This window comes from Mandrillus leucophaeus, unplaced genomic scaffold, assembly GCF_000951045.1.
Source record: "Mandrillus leucophaeus isolate KB7577 unplaced genomic scaffold, Mleu.le_1.0 Scaffold84, whole genome shotgun sequence".
Taxonomy (NCBI): domain Eukaryota; kingdom Metazoa; phylum Chordata; class Mammalia; order Primates; family Cercopithecidae; genus Mandrillus; species Mandrillus leucophaeus.
This window is the reverse complement of record NW_012109141.1, coordinates 6,512,871-6,535,462: the sequence shown is the minus strand read 5'-3', so window position 1 is coordinate 6,535,462 and position 22,592 is coordinate 6,512,871. Positions and strand designations below refer to the sequence as shown.

At 34.7% G+C, this 22,592-nt stretch overlaps 1 protein-coding gene across 3 annotated transcripts in view; it reads left to right on the top strand.

The window, feature by feature from the left end:
* CCDC102B (coiled-coil domain containing 102B) overlaps positions 1-22,592 on the top strand; it is a 350,923-nt gene that overhangs the window by 193,426 nt on the left and 134,905 nt on the right. For all 3 annotated transcript variants that reach the window (XM_011968354.1, XM_011968355.1, XM_011968356.1), the window contains one exon: positions 442-651. In XM_011968354.1, coding sequence (XP_011823744.1) covers positions 442-651 — 210 coding nt within the window. The remainder of the gene's footprint in view (positions 1-441; positions 652-22,592) is intronic.

The window sequence follows — 22,592 nt, the reverse complement described above, 5'->3', positions numbered from 1 at the left end:
AGATAGAAAGATAGACATATAGCATCTATCTATTCCCTAGATAAATGAGTGAATGAATAAGTGGAATATATCCAATCAAAATTGCCCACAAAATGGTTTTGTGTCTTCTCCACTGAGAATGTTCATCAGTTGAGAGTGGAGATTAATGTGTTCCCAAGAGCAGCAGTTTTTCACTTGACACATGTATTTGAAAAATATGGTCCATATGGCTGTAGAGATAGTTACATGAACCAAGAGGAAAAGTCTATTTATTTACAGTTTGGCCTGATCTTCAGACTTTTATATTTTTCTCATGTTTTCAAACAAATAGAATTTTCTTTTTAAAATTTTATCAATGGACATATCCATGAACCTTTCTTAAAGGGAGTCTGTTTGTCGGTGGCGTTACCTTTTGGCAATTGCAAATGCTGCATGCTGCTTTTTTGTGTTTTCTGCGTGTAGCTAGAGAGATTGCAAGCTGAAAACACCTCGGAGTGGGACAAGAGGGAAATACTTGAAACAGAAAAGCAGGGACTGGAGAGAGAAAATAGAAGGTTGAAGATCCAGGTGAAAGAAATGGAAGAGCTCTTGGATAAGAAAATTAGATTAAGTGCAAACTCTCCAAGTCCTGATTTCAAGACGTCACAAATTGACCTGCAAGAGAAAAACCAGGTATGTGCTCCTTGGAGCAAGTTCTCACTGTCTAATCTCACCCTGATGCCTATGCCGAGTCTGTCTTCACTGGTACACACCTCCACATTTGGCTCTTTCCTTTTGTGCTAGCTAATACCTGATACCCCTTGCTCTTCTGCGCACTAAGATGTAAAATAATGTTGTTCATGCATCTGAAACAAAGTGTGTCAAATGTTAAAATACGACAAATCTTCAGACAGTTTCGAGATTTCCAAAAGGAGGAAGAAAAATGAAGTGAGAAATAGACCTTTCTGGTTTTTTGTTTCTTATTAAAGCTTTGTCTCAGTATTTTCTAAGCTATTGATCTTATTTCCAATAAAGATTTTTTCATTAATTCAAGCAACTATACAATAAGCACTTGCTGGTAGCTATGGTAAGTTCTACATAAACATTTAAATTTAGCTGAAACTCACTGTTTCTGGTTCTTTTTTTGTCAGTTTCAGAACGATTATTTTTGAGCTAATTAAATGCATAATTTTTCAAATAATTTTTCCAGCCTATGGTATAAATCTTAAAACCAGAATAACATTCCTAATTTGAATTTGGGAAATTTAATTTTAGATGTGTTTTATCCCCAAGCCAATAGATATAGTTTGTGCTATAGGCGGACATTTTTTTGATAGTTTACAGATTTTTAAACGTGTTTTTAATGACAGTCTTATAGTTTTAATGTGGGTTTGTGTCAATATGCTGCAAATTTTATTTTCCTTGTTTCTATTTTTCAATTACATATAGCATCTTAATGTACAATTCTATTTCTCACTCAATTCCTGTAACAGTTTTCAAGGGTGAGTTTGATAAGTTCATAGTTCTGAGATATATGAGTCATTCATACTCATATAAGCTCTAAAAGCTACATGGCCAGAAAAATTGAATTCCGTATTGTTTTGTCATTCTTTCATGAATCTAGGGATTTATTGCAAATGCAAGATTAAATTGTATTAGTGTTTCATGACCTAGCAATGCAAATATCTAAAGTTAAATGTTATAGTCCGTGACCATAATTTTCTATTGTACTGATTCATAAACTATCTATAATAATGTATTTGATTCTGACATAAGTACACTGATAAATCTGTAGACATCTTTTTTGTACATCTCTACTCTAAAAAGCACAGAATCATCTCAATTATGGACTGTGGATTGATTACAGAAATACTTTTTATTTGATTTATTTAAACAAGACAAACATTTATTTGTATTATTCTCTGTGTCAGTCACTGTTCTATATGCAGGTAATGAGAATAGTAATTAATGAATCATTATCCCCGCCCAGCGTGGGCTTAGAGTCTATGCAGGGAGTCATACAAATTTTTATAAATATAACACTATAATGACTGCTAAGAATAAAGTGGCAGGGGACATAGATTAAGAAGCAATTGATTATATATTTAATTTTGGCACCTTTCCAGTTGTACCAAACTGTCATAATATAAAGTGTGTCTTTCAGGAAAAATTGAGGCCTATTTGGAGCTGGCATTGTCATAACCTGTCATCAGGGCACACCAATTCCAGACCTGGTCTCTTTGACGACAGTGTAGTTATTTGGGCTAGGACTAAGCAGAACTTGGAAACTGGGAGGATCCTCGAAGGTCTAAGTCAGTGGGTATGCTGATCACTTAGAAGACTGTAGGATTTTTAAAGTATAGATCATTTTGATGGTGGGGGTGGCATTGGTGATTTTTACCCTCTTCATTATAAATTCAGACTATCTGCTGGAACTAAAATAATCACTTATTTTGGAACAGTAGCATGCCAAAATTCTTAGTGTAACAGGAACTTCCCCAGAAGCTCAAAATGTCAAGATTATGATGTCCTCAAATGTCAAATGAATCAGAGCTGTGTACAGAATATGCCAAGGTTCAGGGAATAATGTAGATTTTATCATAACACAAAACCATATTGTAGTTTTAACACTATTTCAATAAGAGTTAATTTATATGTATATAAGTACCATGGATGAATACCATGGCGCTATGTGCGTGTGTGTGTGTGTGTGTATACCATGTATGAGTACTATGTCTACATATGTATAGAAGTTCCATACCTGAGTGAGGCAGTGAAAGAAGGTGCTAGCATGTAAAGGCCACTAGTGCAAACACTGCTTGAATCTTAGTCTCTAAAAGAAATATAAGATCTCTTACTACATGACATTTGCATTTAAATCACATTTACCAAAGGTTTGTGGCAGACATAAAGCTACCTGCTACTCATTAAGAACCCCACATAAATTTTAAAACAATATGTTGGGTTTTAATATTCTAACTGTTCAATAAAATTTTTGTAAGTCCCTATTAATTGAAAAAGGTATGACTTTTTACAGGGCTTTACATTTGATTTTTTTTTTTATTTCAGTGGTATAGGGAATACATTTTTAAAGAAAATGCCTTCCAGTTTTAAATTGCACTATTAATTCATAGAAAAATAATTTTATTTACATGAGTAATCTTATCACATAAATCTCCATTGAGTAGTTGCTTTTATATACTATGTTTAAGGATATGTGTACATCATCCTTTTACAACTTAAAAAATGCGATAATACACTTGAACTTTTAATGGACAGACTGGAAAATTACTACTCTGGTAGTAACTATTTTTAAAGCATAAACCAATGTAGTAGATTTTTCTAGAACAACCATTGCATGAAGATCTTTCGATTTGCTGATGCTCTTGGAAATAGTGGCACTGTTCCATGGTCCCTGGCATCAGCATAATTGACAAAACGACACCAGACAACAGAACTTCGGTGGCAGTATCGAGTGCTCTTCTCAGCATGAAGTCTGCATTGTCAATGATGGCAAAGATGTTTAAGACCTAGATTTGTAAAAACATAAGTAAATCCAAGAGTATGCTTTAAGGAAGAGAAATGCAGCTACATTTGAAAGTCTGATTTCACAGACAATAGTAAATTATGTTAGTGATGTTTGATCATTAGAATGTACATTTCCATCCAACGTTAAAAAAATCCACCTGTCCTTATTGGACTAACTGATATGACAAAGTTTTTTTAAAAAACATCTTCAATACACTCAGAAAATGTGAATTCAATAATTTGAACTATTTGTCAGAAGTTTTTCTTAGTTTTCTTTCACAAGATCAAGGTAGCTAAAACATTTAAGTATATTAAAAATTATAGTGGCATCAAAAGTGGGGTGTGCATGTCACACTGTGTTCAAAAAGCTCTTTTTGAATCTCTATGTTTATAATATATATTAGTACAATAGCATATCTATAGAACATAAATAAGTTAACATATATAAAGGGTGAAAGTTGGTAAGCTCATAACTTTATAGGAACATAAAAAGAACATGTATCAACTATTTTATTTATCCCATTAGTTAATGAGGAAACCAGTAAGTTACTACAGCCAGTTCAAAGGAGAATCTAAGTGTCATACAACTAGGCACCCAATAATGCCGAAATGAGTGTGCTTAATGGATGCAAGAGTGGCTCTTCCATCGTGGGTGGGGAAATAAATTGCACTGTCACAAAATAACGTTGTCCTACACGTTTATGGACAAGAATCAGTTGCATGGCCATGGATCATCTATAAATTACAGGGTTTTGTGTAAAATATCTTAATGATATCAACGTTGCAGGACATTATAGAATCAGAAAACCTTACCCGAGGAATGTGTTAGACACAACCTCCAGGAATCTTTGTTGATCATTGCAAAGACTTTCGCAATTTTCTCTGGCAATATAAGTTACTTGATGTGCGTGTGTAATAAGTCTATATATGAGTACATCAACAAACACATGGGGAGTGTTATTCTAGACTAGGGATGAACAAACTTTTTTTGTAAAGATCAAGATGGTAAATGTGTTAAACTATTTAAGTAAGCCACATAAGTCTCTGTGGCATATCCTTTTGGAAAATTATAAGCCTTCGAAACCATAGAGAATATTTCATGGGAGGCACACAAACAGGTCTAGAGCCAGATTTGGTTCATAGGTCATGGCTTGTGGCCTCCTGCTATAGCCCAGGGGCCTCTGGCTTACAGAAGGGGCCAAGAAGGCAAATGTGACAGAGTTAGGTTCAGGGTGAAAAAACAAAACAGTACCTCTCCCTAGCTGGAGAGCAGTGCTTTCCTGGGAGGCATTCATATTCAAAGCACTAGAAATATTGTTCTGGCCACACAAAACCCTCTGGGGTAGATTTTCCACTTGGGTTAGTAACCTGGTCTACACAGTCTACATTGAGCCATGGCAATCATTTTAGAACTGTCAGCCAAGGATCTCTGCCTCTATTTCTCAGCAAGATTTCAATTATTATACTGGTGTCTCTTACTTGTCCTAGTTCCCTTCGTGGAACCAATTTTGTCTTACTGATTTCAGGAAATGCATTGCCACCTCCTGTGCATATAGCAGGTGTACAACAAAGACTTGCTGAATGAAAATAAGTTGATGAACCATGACACATACATTTTTAACATGAAATATATAGATGCTTATGCTATATTTCTGCTGAGTATTTCAGCATAGTTTGAGAACATAACTGGTAAGTCTTCAGAATGTAGCTGATCAGAAGACATTTCTCCAAATGACTTATTTGTAATTTGGAAAAAAAATCTGAACATTTCCCAATATTGCTATTCAAAAACTAGAGAAATTATGGTTTGAAAATACAGACAGTTAAGAAATTAGCATTAGAAATTTTTTTGGAAGCCAACCTGCTAGTCACTGAGTTTAACTGATATTAATATTTATGCTTAGCTTTAATGGAGACACATACATATTAAAATCACAATTTAAAAGCTATTAAATAAAAACAGAAATGACATTAAAAGTATGAATTTATAGAAATTAAAAACAAACATTCTGGTGTTATGTGATAGTCCTATTTAGAAATTATGTATTATGTCATCATCTATTTAGAAAAACAAAAAAAAAAACCTTTAGATTTTATTAAAGTTAAAAAATTGTATATGATGCTACCATGGTATGTATCTAAGGATAAGTTTCTAAAACTAGCCACAATATTTTATTATTATACTATTTGAAAGATGGCTGGGCATGGTGGCTCACATCTGTAATGCCAGCATTTTGGTAGGCCGAAGCGGGACGATGACATGAGTTCAGGAGTTTGAGACCAGCTTGATCAACATGGTGAAACCCTGTCTCTACTAAAAATACAAAAATTCACTGGGCTTCTTGGTGACGCAGGCCTGCAATCTCAACTACTTGGGAGGCTGAGGCAGGAGAACGGCTTGAGCCCAGGAGGCAGCAGTTGCAGTGAGCCGAGATGGCACCACTGCATTCCAGCCTGGGTGACAGAGACTCTGTCTCAATAGAAAGAAATAAAGAAAAAGAAATAAAGAAAAAGAAAGAGAGAGAGAGAGAGAGAGGGACAGAGGGATGGAGGGAGGGAGGAAGGAAAGAAAGAAGGAAGGAAGGAGAAAGAAAGAAGAAAGAAAGAAAGAAAGAGAGAGAAAGGAAGGAAGGAAAGAAAGAAAAAAGAAAGAAAGAAAGAAAGAGAAGAAGGAAGGAAAGAAAGAAAGAAGACTTCTATTTTTTAAAGTAATTTTACATAATTTTGTTCAGGAGAATTTTTTTATTAAACACAAGTCAAAATCAGGAATGTTTTGCACTAAGATTAAAGGGCATAATTAAGTGAATTCATAACACTGAGGATAATCAGTACATCCCCTATGATAGGAGACAAAATAAATGAATTAAAAATAGGGGAACTACTTTACAGCATTTATACTCAGGAAACAAATTAAAAGAATAACATTGATTGATCCTAAACTATTTTAAAAGAATTTTAGCGATAGCCTAAAATTAATGAAGCATGAAATTAGGAGAATAATTGGTGGTGTCATTTTTGTTGAGGCACCTGTGGGAACATTAATAGAGAAATTCTCTGTGGTAAATTCTAGAGATCATATTCCATTGTTCAAAGGTATGGATCCTAAAGTCTATAATCTAACATCAATAATAACCTCCACTAGGGTAGTTAGGTAAATACAAGCCCGGAAAGAGAAAGTTTAATGATAAACTGAAAATCAGAAAAACTCTAACATCCAGAAAAATAAATGTATCTATAATTTAAAAAAATGGTAGGGATTGGATAACACTGAACTCATGCCTTAGCTGGAATTAGATTCTATTTGCCAATAATTAACTTGACCACACATTATACATTACTTATAGTTTAACTAGTTCTTTCTCTTTCACTATAATGTTGATGAATTGCCAAAATTAAATTTATGAAATATTAGGGGCCTACTAAGAAGTTTATATAGGATTTTGAATAAAAGTCATAAAGTTAGCCAGGTGCAGTGGTTTGCACCTATAGTGCCAGTTACTTGGGCAGGTGAGGTAGGATTCTTTGGACCCAGTTGTTTGAGACTGGCCTGAGCAACATAGCAGGAACTCCATCTCCAAAAACAACAATGATAACAACAACAACAACAACAAAAACTTTGCAAAATATTGATCGTAGATGTTATAAAATTGTCAGTTGGTTGGGGTTTCTCTGACATATGCTAGTAGCACATTTCCATCATAATTATCAGCATAGGAAATGAAGAATTAGCTCAACAGAAACAGAAAATTAGGTTACTGAACAATTGCATTATTAGCATTCTTTCAATCATATCAGCAATTACAGATTTTCTTTTGATAAATAGTTTATATTTATTTACTTGGAATTCAGAGACCCACAATTGTACTTGAGATACTTTAATGTGCATATTCAAATTTAAGGCACAAATGAATAATCCAGGGATCTCTTAAAATGCAGATTGTAATCATAGAGCTGGGATGATGTCTGTGATACTCAGTATTGATCAAGTTTCCTGGTGATGCCATTGCTTTTGTTTTAGATCAGACTTCCAAGTAGTGAGGTGCTAGAGGGAACCACACAAAGTAGGAGGTGAGGCCTGTTAATAATTGTTGGTTGGTTAATAGGAAAAAAATATGTGGAAATAGTTGTCCACCAAAGAAAAGTCTTTCCCCTCAACTGGAATTGCAGTTTTCCACATTTGCACATCAATACTTTGTGTGCATGAGTCATCATACTAAAAATACTAAGAAATAAAGGTGAATGAGTTTTCATAGATGCACAAAGAGAGGGAAGCTAGAATCTAGAAGTCAGGATGAATGGATAGCGAATATTCACATAATTGAGAGGCATAGACAGAGGGGAGTTTGACACACAGAAAAACGTAATTCTGGGCTTGAGAAATCAAAAAAGAACTTTAGATACCTCTCTGGTCCTAAACTCTTTTCACACTCTTACACTCCCTTTCCTCCCTTTGTTCACATTTTTGAAGTTTCAGGAGGACAGATAAAAGATATAAGACAAATGAGAGGAAGGGAAATGAAAAGTGGGGTTTGTGCTCACTACAAAAGGATAAGACATAATAACCAAGGAGAACAAACACACAAGTGTAATATTTATCAAGAGAAGTCTTGATTTTTCTGTGACAAAAAACGTAGACTTGCAATTTCCAGACATTATTTTTATATGATCTATAGTATAAATAGTATGATCTATAGTATCTATAGTATCAATGCTGATTTGCTTTATCCAATATATGGCACAAAATCTTCTTTATAATAGCTCATTTCTTCCACTGATATGAAGTCCATTTATTCTCTACTGCAAATGATAATTTTGAAAACAAAACGTTTTTGGAGAAAGTGCTCCATATTCTTTTGAGAAAAGCCCCATGTCTCAGGAGAATTGTTTTGGAAGCTTGTTTACTGAAGTCATTCTGGCAACGGAATCCCTTCATTCACTTCACATAATGGATCGCTTTCAGAAAGTTAATGTGCCTGGGCAGTAATTGATGTGTCTTAGGAAAATGATGAATTCATCTAAAAGTTAAAGTTGATTTAAAGTTGATTCCTAATGAATTTGCATTAATGACAGTAATCCATATTCGAGGAATTACAATATGTTTATTTTATTTAGTAACTTTGACTTCGAAAATATTTTATTTCCAGTCAGTGGTTTAGCAGGCGAACCTATCCATTTGTTAAATTTTCCTGTTATAGTATGTTGTTTTTCTTCCAAATCTTACTATTATTTATAAAATCATTCATTTAAGAATACACAGTTACATTTTTTACTGTTATGAAATAGAAATTATTATAGATAACATTATATTGGATCATTTCCTGTTTTTCTTTAACTGTTTACGTAGCTTCAATAGCTGAAATACCCTATAAATTCTGTTTTTTAAATGTATCTATTAATAAAAATTTGTATTATTGTGAAGAGAATTTTGATATATGGAAAAATTCACGTTTTTAAAATATAAAATGTGTTATATTTCGGTAATTAAATTGGAAAGCCATTTCTTTTGAAGAATGCCCTGCTTGCAGTAAATGCTAGGCTACATGTAGGTCCTTCGTAAATTGATAATTTAGTTATTGAGTGAAATGTAGAAATACACCCATGATTTTGTGTACATTTTAAAGTGTATGAGTGGGATTGTGTGAGTTGGATGGAATAAAGTTCTTTTGCCAAATAATTGCTTAAGTTAGCAGAGATCAAGAATCATAGTTTTAAAGGACCGTTTCTTAATGCCACACAGAAAGCACATGCTGAAAGATCCCTACTGGTTTGAAACAATCAATAAATTGCAAAAGTAGCATGACATTTACCCTAATGTAATATGATTGTTCATGCCTACTCTCAAATCCATGCATACAGACACACACACACACACACACACACACACACACAGAGAGCGAGAGAGAGAACTGACTTTTACAAATCTAGTTCTAAAATGGGAGAGTTATCCTTTTCCCTGTTTTGTGATTCTCCACGGAAGCAAAGCTAAGTGGATAAGGTTTTGTATATAGGAAACATTATTACTAAGAATAAATTAGTGATAGGAGGAGTTTTACATCCTTTTACTTTCATATTCTCTTAGCAATGACTGTTATGTTTTGCTAAAATCATGAATATTAAATCTCAATCCCTTCAACAGTGTTTGGCACATCCTCATAACTGTGTGTCAAATGCATAAGTTTACGTATGGATGCTTCTGTTATTACTATTTGAATTTAATTATGTGTCTTGATTTGTTTTCAACTCTTATACTTCCCTTTTCTTCGATCAATAAGGCAAATGTAAGGTTATTGGAAATTTATATTATCCTTTAAAATCTCCTTCATGTGTATCAAACAGATGATATGTTAACCCATATCCAATTAAAATAAAGATGCAAAGTTTGACAGTTTAAATCACTTATATTTAACAAAATATCATAGCATAAATTAAGACATTTATGAATGCCAGATATGAAATTATATATTTTTAATGTTTGATGTAACTAGCATACTAATAATCCACTATATTATTACAAAATAATTTTGCAGTTCACATCACAGTTATTAGTTGACATAAATTAGCTTGATTTAAAGGAATGATAAGAGAAATAATTATTTACATTCTTATTTAAAAGGACATAAAACACTATGGTTGCAAAGGTTATTTAAAATTAAAACTAAAATGCAAGTTTGAGTTGAAATCATAAGATTAGTGTAAAGTCAGATAACTTTAACAGATCTGAGCCATTCACTATTTTTTCTTTTTTCTTCTCTTTTTCATTAAAGTGAAATTACATAACATAAAATTAACCATTTTAAAGTGAGCATTTAGTGGCATTTAGTAGGTTCACAATGTTGTGGGACCGCCCTGTCTATTTAATTCTAAAGCATTTTCATCGCCCTAAGAGGAAACCCAGTAAGCATGATGCAGTAACTCCTCATTCCTCCCTCCCCTAAGCTCCTAGCAACCGCACTTACGCTTTCTGTCATTGTGGATTTCTGGATATTTCATATAAATGGAATCATACAATATATAACCTTTTATGTCTGGCTTTTTAAATTTATCATAATGTTTTCAAGGTTCATGCACATTGTAGCTTGCATCATTACTTCACACCTTTTTGGGTACTTCATTCCTTTTGGGCCTATCTGGTATTTGTTCATCTCTTCATCAGCTGGTGGATATCGAGTTGTTTCTACCTGGCTCTTTTGAATAGTGTTGCTCTAATCATGCATGCACATGTATTATTTGAACACCTGTTTTCAATTATTTGGGGTATATATCTAGGTGTAGAGTTGCTGGGTCAGATGGTAATCCTATCTGTAACCTTTGGAGGAACCACCAAATTGTATTCCATAACGGTGGAACCCATTACCTTTTCGCCAGCAATATGTGAGCGTTTTTATTTCTCCACATCCTTGGCCACACTTGTTCTTTTGTGTTTTTGTTTTGTTTTGTTTTGAATTACACTTATCCCAGTGGGTTTGGTTTCTCATTGTGATTTTCCTTTGCATTTTCCCAATGACTAACAATGTTGAAGATATTTTCATGTGTTTATTGACCATTTGTATATCTTCTTGGCAGATATGTGTACTCAAACTCTTTGACTAATTTTAAATTGGGTTGTTTGTATTTTTGTTGGAAAATTGTAAGAATTCTTTCTATATTCTGGGTACCCTACTCATATGTATGAAATGCAAACATTTTGTGCATTGTTTATGTCATAATATCACTTTTTTTTGATACATGCAGTTTTACTTTTTGATGAATTCTATTTTTTTTCTTTTGTTGTTTATTCCTCTGGTATCACATCTAAAAACCCATTGCTAAACCCAAGATTTTCCCCTATGTTTATTTCTGATAGTTTTATAGTTTTACCTGTCATATACCATTAATCTATCTTGAGTAAATTTTTGTATGTGGTGCAAGAGAGAGATCCATATTCATCATTTTCCATGTAGATATCCAGTTGTGACTGCAGCATTTTTTGAAGAGACTATTTTTCCTGCCACTGAATTGTCTTGGCATCCTCATCAAAAATCAATTATTCGTATAGGTATGGTTTAACTCTCAACTATCAATTCTATTATTTTGGTGAGAATGTTTATCTTTATGCCAGTGCTATACTGTTTTGATTACTGTAAGTTTTGAAATTAGGAAGTGCGAGTCCTTCAACTTCGCTCTTTTTCAATATAATTTTGGATATTCAAGGCCTCTTGAAATTCCCTATGAATTTGAGAATCAACTTTTCCATTTTCGCAAGAAAAAATGTCATTAAAATTTTCAGGGACTTCATTGAATCTTTAGATGGCTTTTTAGAGTATTGGTATTTTAATGGTAAGTGCATATATCTTTCCATATATTTGTGTCGTTTTATTTCAGCAATGTCTTGTGGTTTTCAGTTGATAAGTCTTTAACCTCCTTGGTTAAATTTTTTGCTATGTATTTTATTCTTTCAGATGTACTTAAAAAGGGATTTATTTTCTTAATTTTCTTTTTAGACTGCTTGTTGCTCATATAAAGAAGCACAACTAATTTTTGTGTGTTCATTTTGTTTCCTACAACTTTGCTGAAGTTGTTTATTAGCTGTAGTAAATTTCTTGTTCTAGATTTGTTCGAGTTTTTTATGTATAAGATCATGTTATCTTACACATGTTTTACTTTATCCTTTGCAATTTGCATGTCTTTTACTTCTTTTTCTTGCCTAAGTGCTCTTACTAAAACTTCTAGTACAAAGTTAAACAGCAGTAATGGAAGCAGGCACCCTTGTCTTGTGGCTCATCTTAGGGGGAAAACTTTCAAACTTTTATCATTGATTATTAGGTTAGCTGCAGATGTTTCATATGTCATTTGCTATGTTGAGAAAATTTTTCAACTTTTTTCTAATTTATTATTTTCTGTTTTTCTCCCTGATCAAGTATTGCATTTTGCCATATGCTTTTATTCATCAACTGAGATGATACGTTTTTTTCCTTCATTCTGTTAATGTGGTGTTTTATGTGACTGATTTTATTATGTTGAACTACTCTTTCATTCTAGAATAAACCCCATTTGGCCATAGTGTAAATTTTTCTTGATATGCTGTTGGATTCCCTTTTCCAGTATTGTGTATAGGATAGTTACATCTATATTCATAAAGGATATTGGTGTGTAGTTTTCCTTTCTTGTGCTGTTATCTCTGGCTTGAGGTCAGGGTAATGCTAGACTTTAAAGGACAATAAAAACACCACAAAGCTTTCCTGCCATATTTAAGTTGTCTTTTATTGATTCAGCGATTGCTTGGTTCCATGAACCTTTGACTGCTTTCTAGAGTTCTGACAAAGTGGATTGTGCTGTTTTTCTTGATTTTTTCAATGTTTCTGTGGCGAGATGGACACTTGAAGCTGCCTACGCTGCCATTTTTGGTGACATCTCGTCACACCCATTATTGATCTTGGGAAATCTAGGCCAATATTACTAAAGCAGCTGTATGCATTCTGTTTACTTTCACTATTAAAAAAATGATTTTAACCCACATCTTAGTTAAATGACATTTTGAAATACATTTTTCTCTATTGGACTTCTTGAAAACATAGCATTCAGTATTAGAATAATCACAATTTATTACTATAAAAAATCAGTGTGATATTGATTTTCATCTTTAAACTTAAATAATATTAATGGTATTTATTAAGAATACTGTAGTAAGTGAAAAAATTTAGCATTGGGTAATATACATGTGTGTACGTATATTTTGGGTACTTACATATTAGATTTTACTTAAATATACAGATTTATATGAGTATACAAATGTATATTATTATTCTCCAAAGTTTCAATTGTGTTTATGTGGCTCTTTGTGTACCGATCCAGATCAAATTTGTAGTATAACTTCTTTGGTTTGTTATCACTAAACATAAGGTAATGATTGGTAATTTAGCTTTCTTAAACTAGACTATCCACAGTGACTAGTTTTAACAAATTGTGTTTACTCCATCTATGTGATTCCAAAGACATAGTTTGGCATGGTAGAAAAAAAAAAAAAGAATGGCAGATAAAACACAAAAGGAAGGCAGGAAAGAAGAAAGAGAAAAAAAGGAAAACAAGAAGGAAGAAAGGGAGGAAGAAAAAAGCAAACAAAGAAGAGTAAAGGAAAGAGGAACAAAAGAAAAATTAAGGCAATTAGTTGTAGGTAGGAATGCATCATGGTATCTGTTTGCATAAATTAAAAGGAAAAAAAACAACGTCGTCTACTATTTTTATTTCAAAACAGTTATTTTTGTCAATGCATCCCTCCCCTCTCCAAACAACCCATGTTAAAGAAAGTTCTATATTCACTGTGAAATAGCCATTTTCATACAGGATCACCAATAAAGACTGGCTGCTATGAAATCAGATTCTACCAATAAGTATTTTCAGATTTTCATTCACAAAGTAAAAGCGTACACTTAAGTATGTGTTAGAAAGCATGTGCTAGATGTGGAAGCATCACAAATGACCAGTAAAGAGATGTCATCATCAATTACTTTTTAAAAATAGGTATAGATCATGGATGAAAAGACTCTAACATTGAATCTACAAAGTATAATATTTTTGAGAAGCATACTTTTTTGAGGTTTATAAATTTAGTTTGGAATCAACCATGAGAAGTCGAAAGACTGGCTGGCTATGTGCATATGATTTTGATAAACTAATTAAGGTGGTTATCACAATGACAGACTGAAAATACAACAGGATCAGATCACACATAGGTAGTAAAATTATATTTCATGTGATTTAAAAAATGCATCTGGACCTTAATAGCTTATTCTGCTGCTTCATACTTGGAATGTAATTTTTGTCTGTATTTTATTCTAATTTTAAATAAGGCGGAATTACAGACATGCAAGATAAAAATCCTTTGGTGGGGGAATGCTGGCAAATAGATGACCTTTAATGAAATGTTTTATAAAAGAGATAGGGAATTAGACTGGGCACGGTGGACCACAGCTATAATCCCAGCACTTTGGGAGGATGAGTAGGAGGATCACGTAAGGCCCGGTCAAATCATTTGACCAGCCTGGCCAACACAATGAAACACTGTCTCTACTAAAAATACAAAAATTCACTGGGCACAGTGGTACATGCCTGAAATCCTAGCTACTTCGGAGGCCGAGGCCTGAGAATCCTTTCAATCTGGGAGGTGGAGATTGCAGTGAGCTGAGATCACACCACTGCCCCGCCTGGGCGACAGAGTGAGAGCGTCTAAATAAATAAACAAGATGAGGAATTGGATAGATCAACAAAATCAAGTAGGTATGAAAAGGGAGAGCAACTCTTTTTAGGATTTTTAGTTAGTACAGCAGAATTGGCAGGTGTACACTAGTATTAAATATTTTGTGAGGTCTAGTTCATCATGGTAAGAAGACATTTTAAGGCATGACAGAATGATGTTATTTTTTATCACCAACCTCCTCTAAAGTTAAAAGGTTTTAATAATTGACTACAGAAAATATGGGAATGCCCTCGGCCAAGAGGAGTTTCTAGTGTGACCGGTGTAGACAGGGTATAGGCTGAGGACACACAGCACATTTGACTCCTGATGAAGTAAGTTGCCTTTTACCTCTAAGGGAAATAAGACTAGTTCTACTGAAGAAATAGTTAATTCTTAGTTCTGGAATTCTAATTTAAAAAGCAACTCATGAAGTCAACAATTGGCTCGTTGTTCAAATTATACTGTTTTCAGTGCCATGTTTGACTTCCTCTGAATTCTTTCTGTTGTAGGCCTTACATTCTCTCTCAGCCAGGATGAGAACCAATGGCTTAAGACTTCAGAGTTTGAAGATGAAAAATAAAAAATTAGCCCGGGAATGGCTGTTACTAAAAAATGAAAAAAAAAAAAAAAAAACAGATGCTGATGAGATTGTGAAATAAAAGGAATGCTTATACACTGTTAGTGGGAGTGTAAATGAGCTCAACTGTTGTGGAAAGCAGTGCGGTGATTCCTCAAAGACTGAAAAACAGAACTGCCGATCAACTCAGCAGTCCCATTACCAGGTGCATACCCAAAGGAATATAAATCATTTTGTCATAAAGAGGCATGCATCTGTTCATTACAGCACTATTCCCAATAGCAAAGACATGGAATCAACCTAAATGCCCACCAACAGTAAACTGGATAAAGAAAAGATGGTACATACACACCATGGAATATTATGCAGCCACAAAAAAAAAAAAATAGGATTATGTACATTGCAAGTACACGCATAGTGTGGAGGCCATTATCCTTAGCCAGCTAACGCAGGAACAGAAAACCAAATACCGCATGTTCTCACAAGCGGGAGTTAAATGATGAGAACACATGGACACATATGGAAGAACAACAGACACTGGGGTCTACAGGAGGATGGTGAGTGGGAGGACGGAGAAGATAAGAAAAAATACCTAATAGGTACTAGGCTTAATACCTGGGTGACAAAATAGTTTGTACAGCAAACCCCCATGGTATGAATTTACCTACATTTACCTACCCCTGAACATGACAAAAATAAAAGTAAAAAAATTTAGCTCAGGGAAACAAAATGTCAGCATACATTTACTTAGCACTATGAATTTAACCAATACCATTTTGATTTTGTAAAAGCTGTTACTGAACTGAAGAAAATATTTTGTAAATTTTTATAAGAACAGTAGCATGACACCAACCCAAATCACTACATTTCTTATTTTTCACGCTCAAAACAGTACATTTGTTTGACTTGTTGATCTCATCTGGCTACTTGATTAAGGTAAATTTTGAGATTTGATCCTGGAGAGAAGACAATTTTCTACAAAGTTAGTAAGATCTATATAGTTTCAGTCCTGGATTAGAAAAGAGCCACAGCCTCCTGATTCTATTAAAAATAACACTTTCTTGATGTATTTTGATAATCAGTAAAACACTACTCTGTAAGTACTGTTTTAGACAATTAGATATAAAGAAAAACATATATTAAAACATTCAAACTCTGTTTAATGCTTTTTACTCACTCACTAACAGTCCAGCCCAGTGGTTCTTAAAATGTAGTATCTAAACCAGAAACATTAGCAAATGCTAATTATCAGGCATTTTTACCCTAGGCATATCAGGCATAATTATCCTAGGCCGTCTGAATCAGACACTTTAGGTGTGGGGCCCAGGAATCTGTTTTAGCAAGTTAGAACCTAACACAAACTAAAACTTAGAATCTAGCCTATGTATTTACATTGAACATAGTTATTTATATGATGACAGTGTCTTTAAGGTGAGGATAGTATATACATTTTGTAGTCATTGTGTTGGTTGTTAAGAGGCAACTAACGCATGTGTGGTCCAACTTATAAGAGAAATGGGACCAGAGACTGGAAAGGAAAAGAAAAAGAATGAAGCCCTTATCCTAGGTTCATGCTTATTATTTGAGTGATTTTGGCCAAATAATACTCTTTGTAATATACTTCAGCTTCATAATTTCTAAACGCTGAGTTTGGAATAAATGGCTTAGATCCCCTTTACTCCAAAAGTCCATGATCTCATCACGTTTTTCAAAATGTAGCTATGGAGTTAAAATAAATGTCACTAATTTGGGTTCGTGTGTACAATGCAGTATTTCCTTGGAATTTCAGTGTATTTTCACTAAAATGGCGATTGGCTTCCGATATAGCTTATTGTACTCTTTCTGGTTGCTGGATTTATTTCTTTTTTAATTCACACAGTTGATTTTGATATGCCTGTTGACATAATTGAGAGATTTTTTATTTCCTATTTCTTTGTGACTGGCCATCACTTTCTGTTTCCCCATCATTTGATTATGCTTAATTAATGGCATTTAAATTCCCACAGCATTTGGCAGCCTTTCTAATTCCCTCTAAATTACAGAAAAACAAAGGAGAGAAAGCATCCGTACATTAGTAACTAGAAAGAATCATCTCTTTGCTTTTTGATGAACTTTAATTTTTCCATTGCATGGTTAGTGTGTGTGTGTGTGTGTGTGTGTGTGTGTGTGTGTGTGTGTGTTCCTAGTTCCTACTTTAAGACAAACCAGCCAGGCGTGGTGGCTTATGCCTATAATCCCAGCACTTTGGGAGGCCAGGGTGGGCAGATCACCTGTGGTCAGGAGTTCCAGACCAGCCTGGCCAACATGGTGAAACCCTGTGTCTACTAAAAACACACAAATTGGCCGGGCGTGGTGGCACACACCTGTAATCCCAGGAAAATCACATGAACCAGGGAGGCAGAGGTTGCAGTGAGCCGAGATCGTGCTACTGCACTCCAGCTTGGGTAACAGAGTGACACTCGGTCTCAAAAAATAATAATAATAATAATAATAAACTAACCAAACAGGATGTCAGTAAAGCTAAAGAAGGTGTGGTTCAACAGGAAGTCAATAAAGCTAAAGAAAGTGTAATTTTAAATCACTTTCATACCTCACAGGCAGTTCCTATTCTATTATTCTGAAAACACATTCCTCCATGTATTTCCAGTATATGAATAAATTTACATACAGGGACAGTGCGATTTCATTAGATGTTCTTATCTCCTGCAGCCGTGTTTTTAAAAGTTGGATCGTGGTCCTATCTCTGCCAGATAGGGTGCTTTCTGAAGTAAAACTTTGGAATTACTAGGCATGTAACTTGGGAACCAGGAGCACATATAGTTTAAAACATAGGTAATTTTTATGTGCACCGTATTTGGAGGAAAATGACAAATCAACACCAATTTTCTCAAAATACATTATAATAACCTTTGCAATAACTAAAATATTTTAGGTTACAGTAGGTCCTCAAATAATGTCTTTCATCATAACAATGAGAGAAACAAAATCTATTCCTTGCTGGAGTCACTATGTGGAGTTTGACACTCTCCCCATGTCAGAATGGGTTTTCTCCTGTTACTCCCGTTTCCTCCCACATCCCAAAGACGTGTCTGCCAGGTGAATTGGCGTGTGTAAATGGTCCTAGGCTGAGTGAGTGTGGATGTGTGAGTGGCCCTGCAATGGGATGCTTTCTTGTCCAGGTGGGTTCCCACTTGGTGCCTTGAGCTGCTGGGATAGACTCAGGCCACCTGTGACCCTGAACTGGAATAAACAGGTTGGAAAAGGAATGAATACATATTATTGTAAAATAAAAATTTATAAAGCATGCAATCATCCTATGGAAACGTTACAGTAAGCCGTGCAATACAAAAGTGCTCAGCAAACTCCCCTTACCTATGCTTGTTTTTGGATTGCATGGAGGCTAGAGGTGCTCCTGACAATCTTCAGTTTGGAAACATTTATTCCTTTTTTTTTTTTTTTTAATCACACCACCACTACAATCTCTGACCTCACTGCTTCACCAGAAATTGGATAAATAATTGTCTTGTTTTTATGAGTCTTTCTTAAGTGTGTGTATAGCTCACACTTACTTCAGTGTTTAATATTAGAAGCATTTGTGGATTTTAATTTTTAAATTTGGTGACATTTTTGTGACCAGAAACATGCCATAGGAACTCAACTCTCATTTATATCCATTAGCCAATGGTAAAATTGGTTTGTCATACATTGTTTCACATAAAGTCACAGTTTCCAAGAACCTATGGATGACTTTAGGTGAGGACTTACTGTATTTCTGATTTGGGGACTACTGGAGAGAGAGAGAGAGAGAGAGAGCACGAGAGAGAGAGACACACACACACACACACAGAGAGACAGAGAGAGAGACAGACAGACAAAGATAGAGACACACACACACACACAGAGAATGAGTGAGAGAGAGAGAGAGAAACGTTAATAAGGGCAGCGACTGAGATAAATATCTTTTGTTATTGGTAATCTCAAGTGATGTATTTTTGAGAATATTTTATATGTCTTCTAGTTACATTTAAATAGATATCACAAATAAAGTATATTTTCCCATCTGCTGCATTCATGCTTGAACCTCTGTGCTGGAGGCAGGTTGGGGACTGTTCAGTGGCATTGGCCTTGACAGCATGTGCAAGGAGCAGCAAAATGTGAGAAGTTTCCCACGCCAAGGTGAGGCAGGTGTGAGGAGCGATAGCATATGGATGCATAATTAACTGGCTGGGTATGTATTACAAGAATAATTCTACCTTAAGCTAGTTAAAGTTAATTATCCTACTTTGCCTTATGCCAGATAGAATTAATTCATTTTTTTCTAACTATATGGTTTATTTGGAACAATTTGGGTGAATGTAGTTGAGATGCTTTTTACCCATATTAATGAGCATATCATAATGAGTACTTTGTCCTTTGCCTGTATATACAATGTAGAAAAAAAGAAAATTTGAATTTACAATATTTTTGAAATCCAAATGTGTCCTTTATTCAAAAATTATTTTAGTTGTAATGTTTTCTACTCTTTTTATTTGAGTGAATGTGTGTTAGCTTAACTTGGATTAGGTTAGTGCGAAAGTCATTGAGGTTTTTGCCATTTTTGCATCCGCCTAATACCATATGAGGAATATCTCTTTCATTATTTCTTATAAGATGTGTCTTTTCCACTTTTTGCTTATTAGCATGTAACCCACTTTAAGGAAAAAAAATCAATTTCAGTCCGTTTTTTGTTTTAATAGTTGTGAAGTATGAACGAAGATTTTTTTCAAACTAAGGTTAAGTGGTTTTCAGTTTTTTCCTATGACATACAGGCAGTATGAGTTTGCAAATGTTGCAGTCCCTCTCCTTGTTTAGTTCATGTGGATTTGAAATACATAAATGACAGAGAACAAGGAATATTAAGACATATTTTTATAAAAGGTACAAGTTATCACATCTTATCTGTTAGAGGTATGAGAAATTTCATGTAAATTCACTTAGCATCTATTCCTTCATTTGTTTATTCATTTAGTAGACAAACATTTTCTTAATATTAGATCAGTTAGTTTGGTTGTGGATAATTACACACACACACACACACACACACACGCACGCATCTATCTATCTATGCTATTACATATGTAATAGAAGGAATTTGATGATTTGGAAGGACTAGGGGAGCCAGCTCCTCCCTGGGCATGCTGACCAAACACCCAGTAGACTACCACAGCATGTGCCTAACTAAAGAATGGGCACCTCTGGGAAGTACCAGAAGATGCAGGGGTCAGGATGCCACTGTTCCATCGGTTCGCTCCATGATCACTCACCCCTAGCTGAGGGTGACAAAGTTTCCCGCAGAACTGGGCCTGCTAGCTCTGTATCTCCTTGTTGCCTCTTTTCCTGCTTTAATGAGTTCCAAATCCAGATCTCTTTTTTCCGGCATCTAAATCTAATCTGCAGCTCTAGCTTCCGGGAAGTCAGGGAAATGTGGATGTTTTGTACTACGTGAGGGAATACTAGAAGGAAGCTGGAAAAGATGTTGAGATGTGTTTCAGGCACACACAGGGTAGATAGGGAATATAAGGTTGGCAAGATACACAATGTAACAGCTATCCTCATGAGGCTTACAGTCAAGTGGAGAAGACTAAAGTAAATCCAATCATCAACAAAAACTCTCTTGAGGTAACTCGGTTCAATGTTACAAATGAGTACATTCGTTGCATTGCTTTCTCCTGGGAAATGATGACTCAGATTGAGGTCAGAAAGATAAAAGAAAATTGGTACCTGGGTAGACTGAATCAGGGCAAAGGGCTTCCCATGGTTTGCAGAGGCCCAAGGTCTGGACAGGAGCCCTGTGTGGCTGGAGAGAGGAGCAAATGCCAATGTGAACAGAATGAGCCTGGGAGCACAGAGGTGCAGGCCCCAGCTGGAAATCAGTAGCAAGCAAGGGGATGACACAGTCAGACAGGGATTTTGAAATAACGATTTTGCCTGGAATCAGGGCTCCAGGTAGAGAAGTGTGTTTCAACCTCCCATTGCTCATAGCTTTGTGCTCCTTTGTTTGGTTAATGTTTGTATCTTTTTGAGAAAACTGAATTTCTTGAAAACCACCATCTTTTTTTTTCTTTTTGGAGACAATTTTAAGTGTCTTGGGGTGAAGGGAGAGCAGTGGTTTGGAGGGAGAGCTGCTTGGAAGGTCAGTGAGGTTCTGGGGCTGCCCAGTCTGTGTTGACAGTGCCACAGTACCCTGGGTTGGTCATAGAATTTCCAGGAAGGATCTGATGATGGCTGATGAGACTGGAGAGTAGCTGTGCTCAGCATAGCTACATGTAATGTGGAAATTGAGGGAAAGGTGCAAAGAAAGGAGTCTTGCGATCTCTGAAATTAAACTGCTAACTCTTCCTCCGTTATACTTAGCTAGTGTAGCTAAGGAAATTGTCATGTTATGACCTTTTCTAGTAGCTTTACCTTACATCCTGCTGCTTCTGCCGGTCCAAATTTACTTGCACTGGGATTAGTGTATCCTTCTATCTTGTATTAAGTACTATGTCCATCAATTCAGGTTATTTTTGGTATATCTAATGAAAGAACTTAGTTTCTTTAATTTAAAAACCTGCATATCAATCCCCAGTTATCAATCCCCAGTATCAAATCATTATTTCAGATGCTTTCTTTTAGCATCATCTGCAAATTACTTGCTTATTATTTATTTACTAAGAATCTCTATGTTCTGTTCTTTCTATGTCTCTTTTTATTCTTAATATTTTATATTATAATCGGTGTTTTTCAACTCACCATAGCAATATAAAAAGTTATTTTTATTGGATATAACCTGGAAATAAACATCATTTTTAAGAAAAAGGACAATGTGATACATAAAATACCAAACAATTTTATTTACCATATGTACACTAAAATAATGCACACATATATATGTACATATTTATGATATAGTTTACTCTCTTCACACATGCAAACATGCACAGCCACATATACATCAGGTGAGTATGCCAATGTAGTACACCAAATATTTGTTAATCCCAGAGGGTAAAGACAATTAGAAAATTCCTAAGTTTCTATTATAATAATGATCTGTTTATCTGATATCAGAAGGTATTAAACCTAAAACCTAGACATAAATCTCAACTGTATCAAGGCAAAACTTATAAAATTAAATACTTTCTGAGAGTCAGCACCCATTTCATCTTATATATCTTAGATGATTTGTGTTTTAGGGCCCCTAGTATCTATTCCCTGACTTCTACTTTAACATGCATTGATTTTTTTTTCTCTAGAATTAACTCCATCCCCAAATTTTGGGTTACATCCTATGGTTATGGT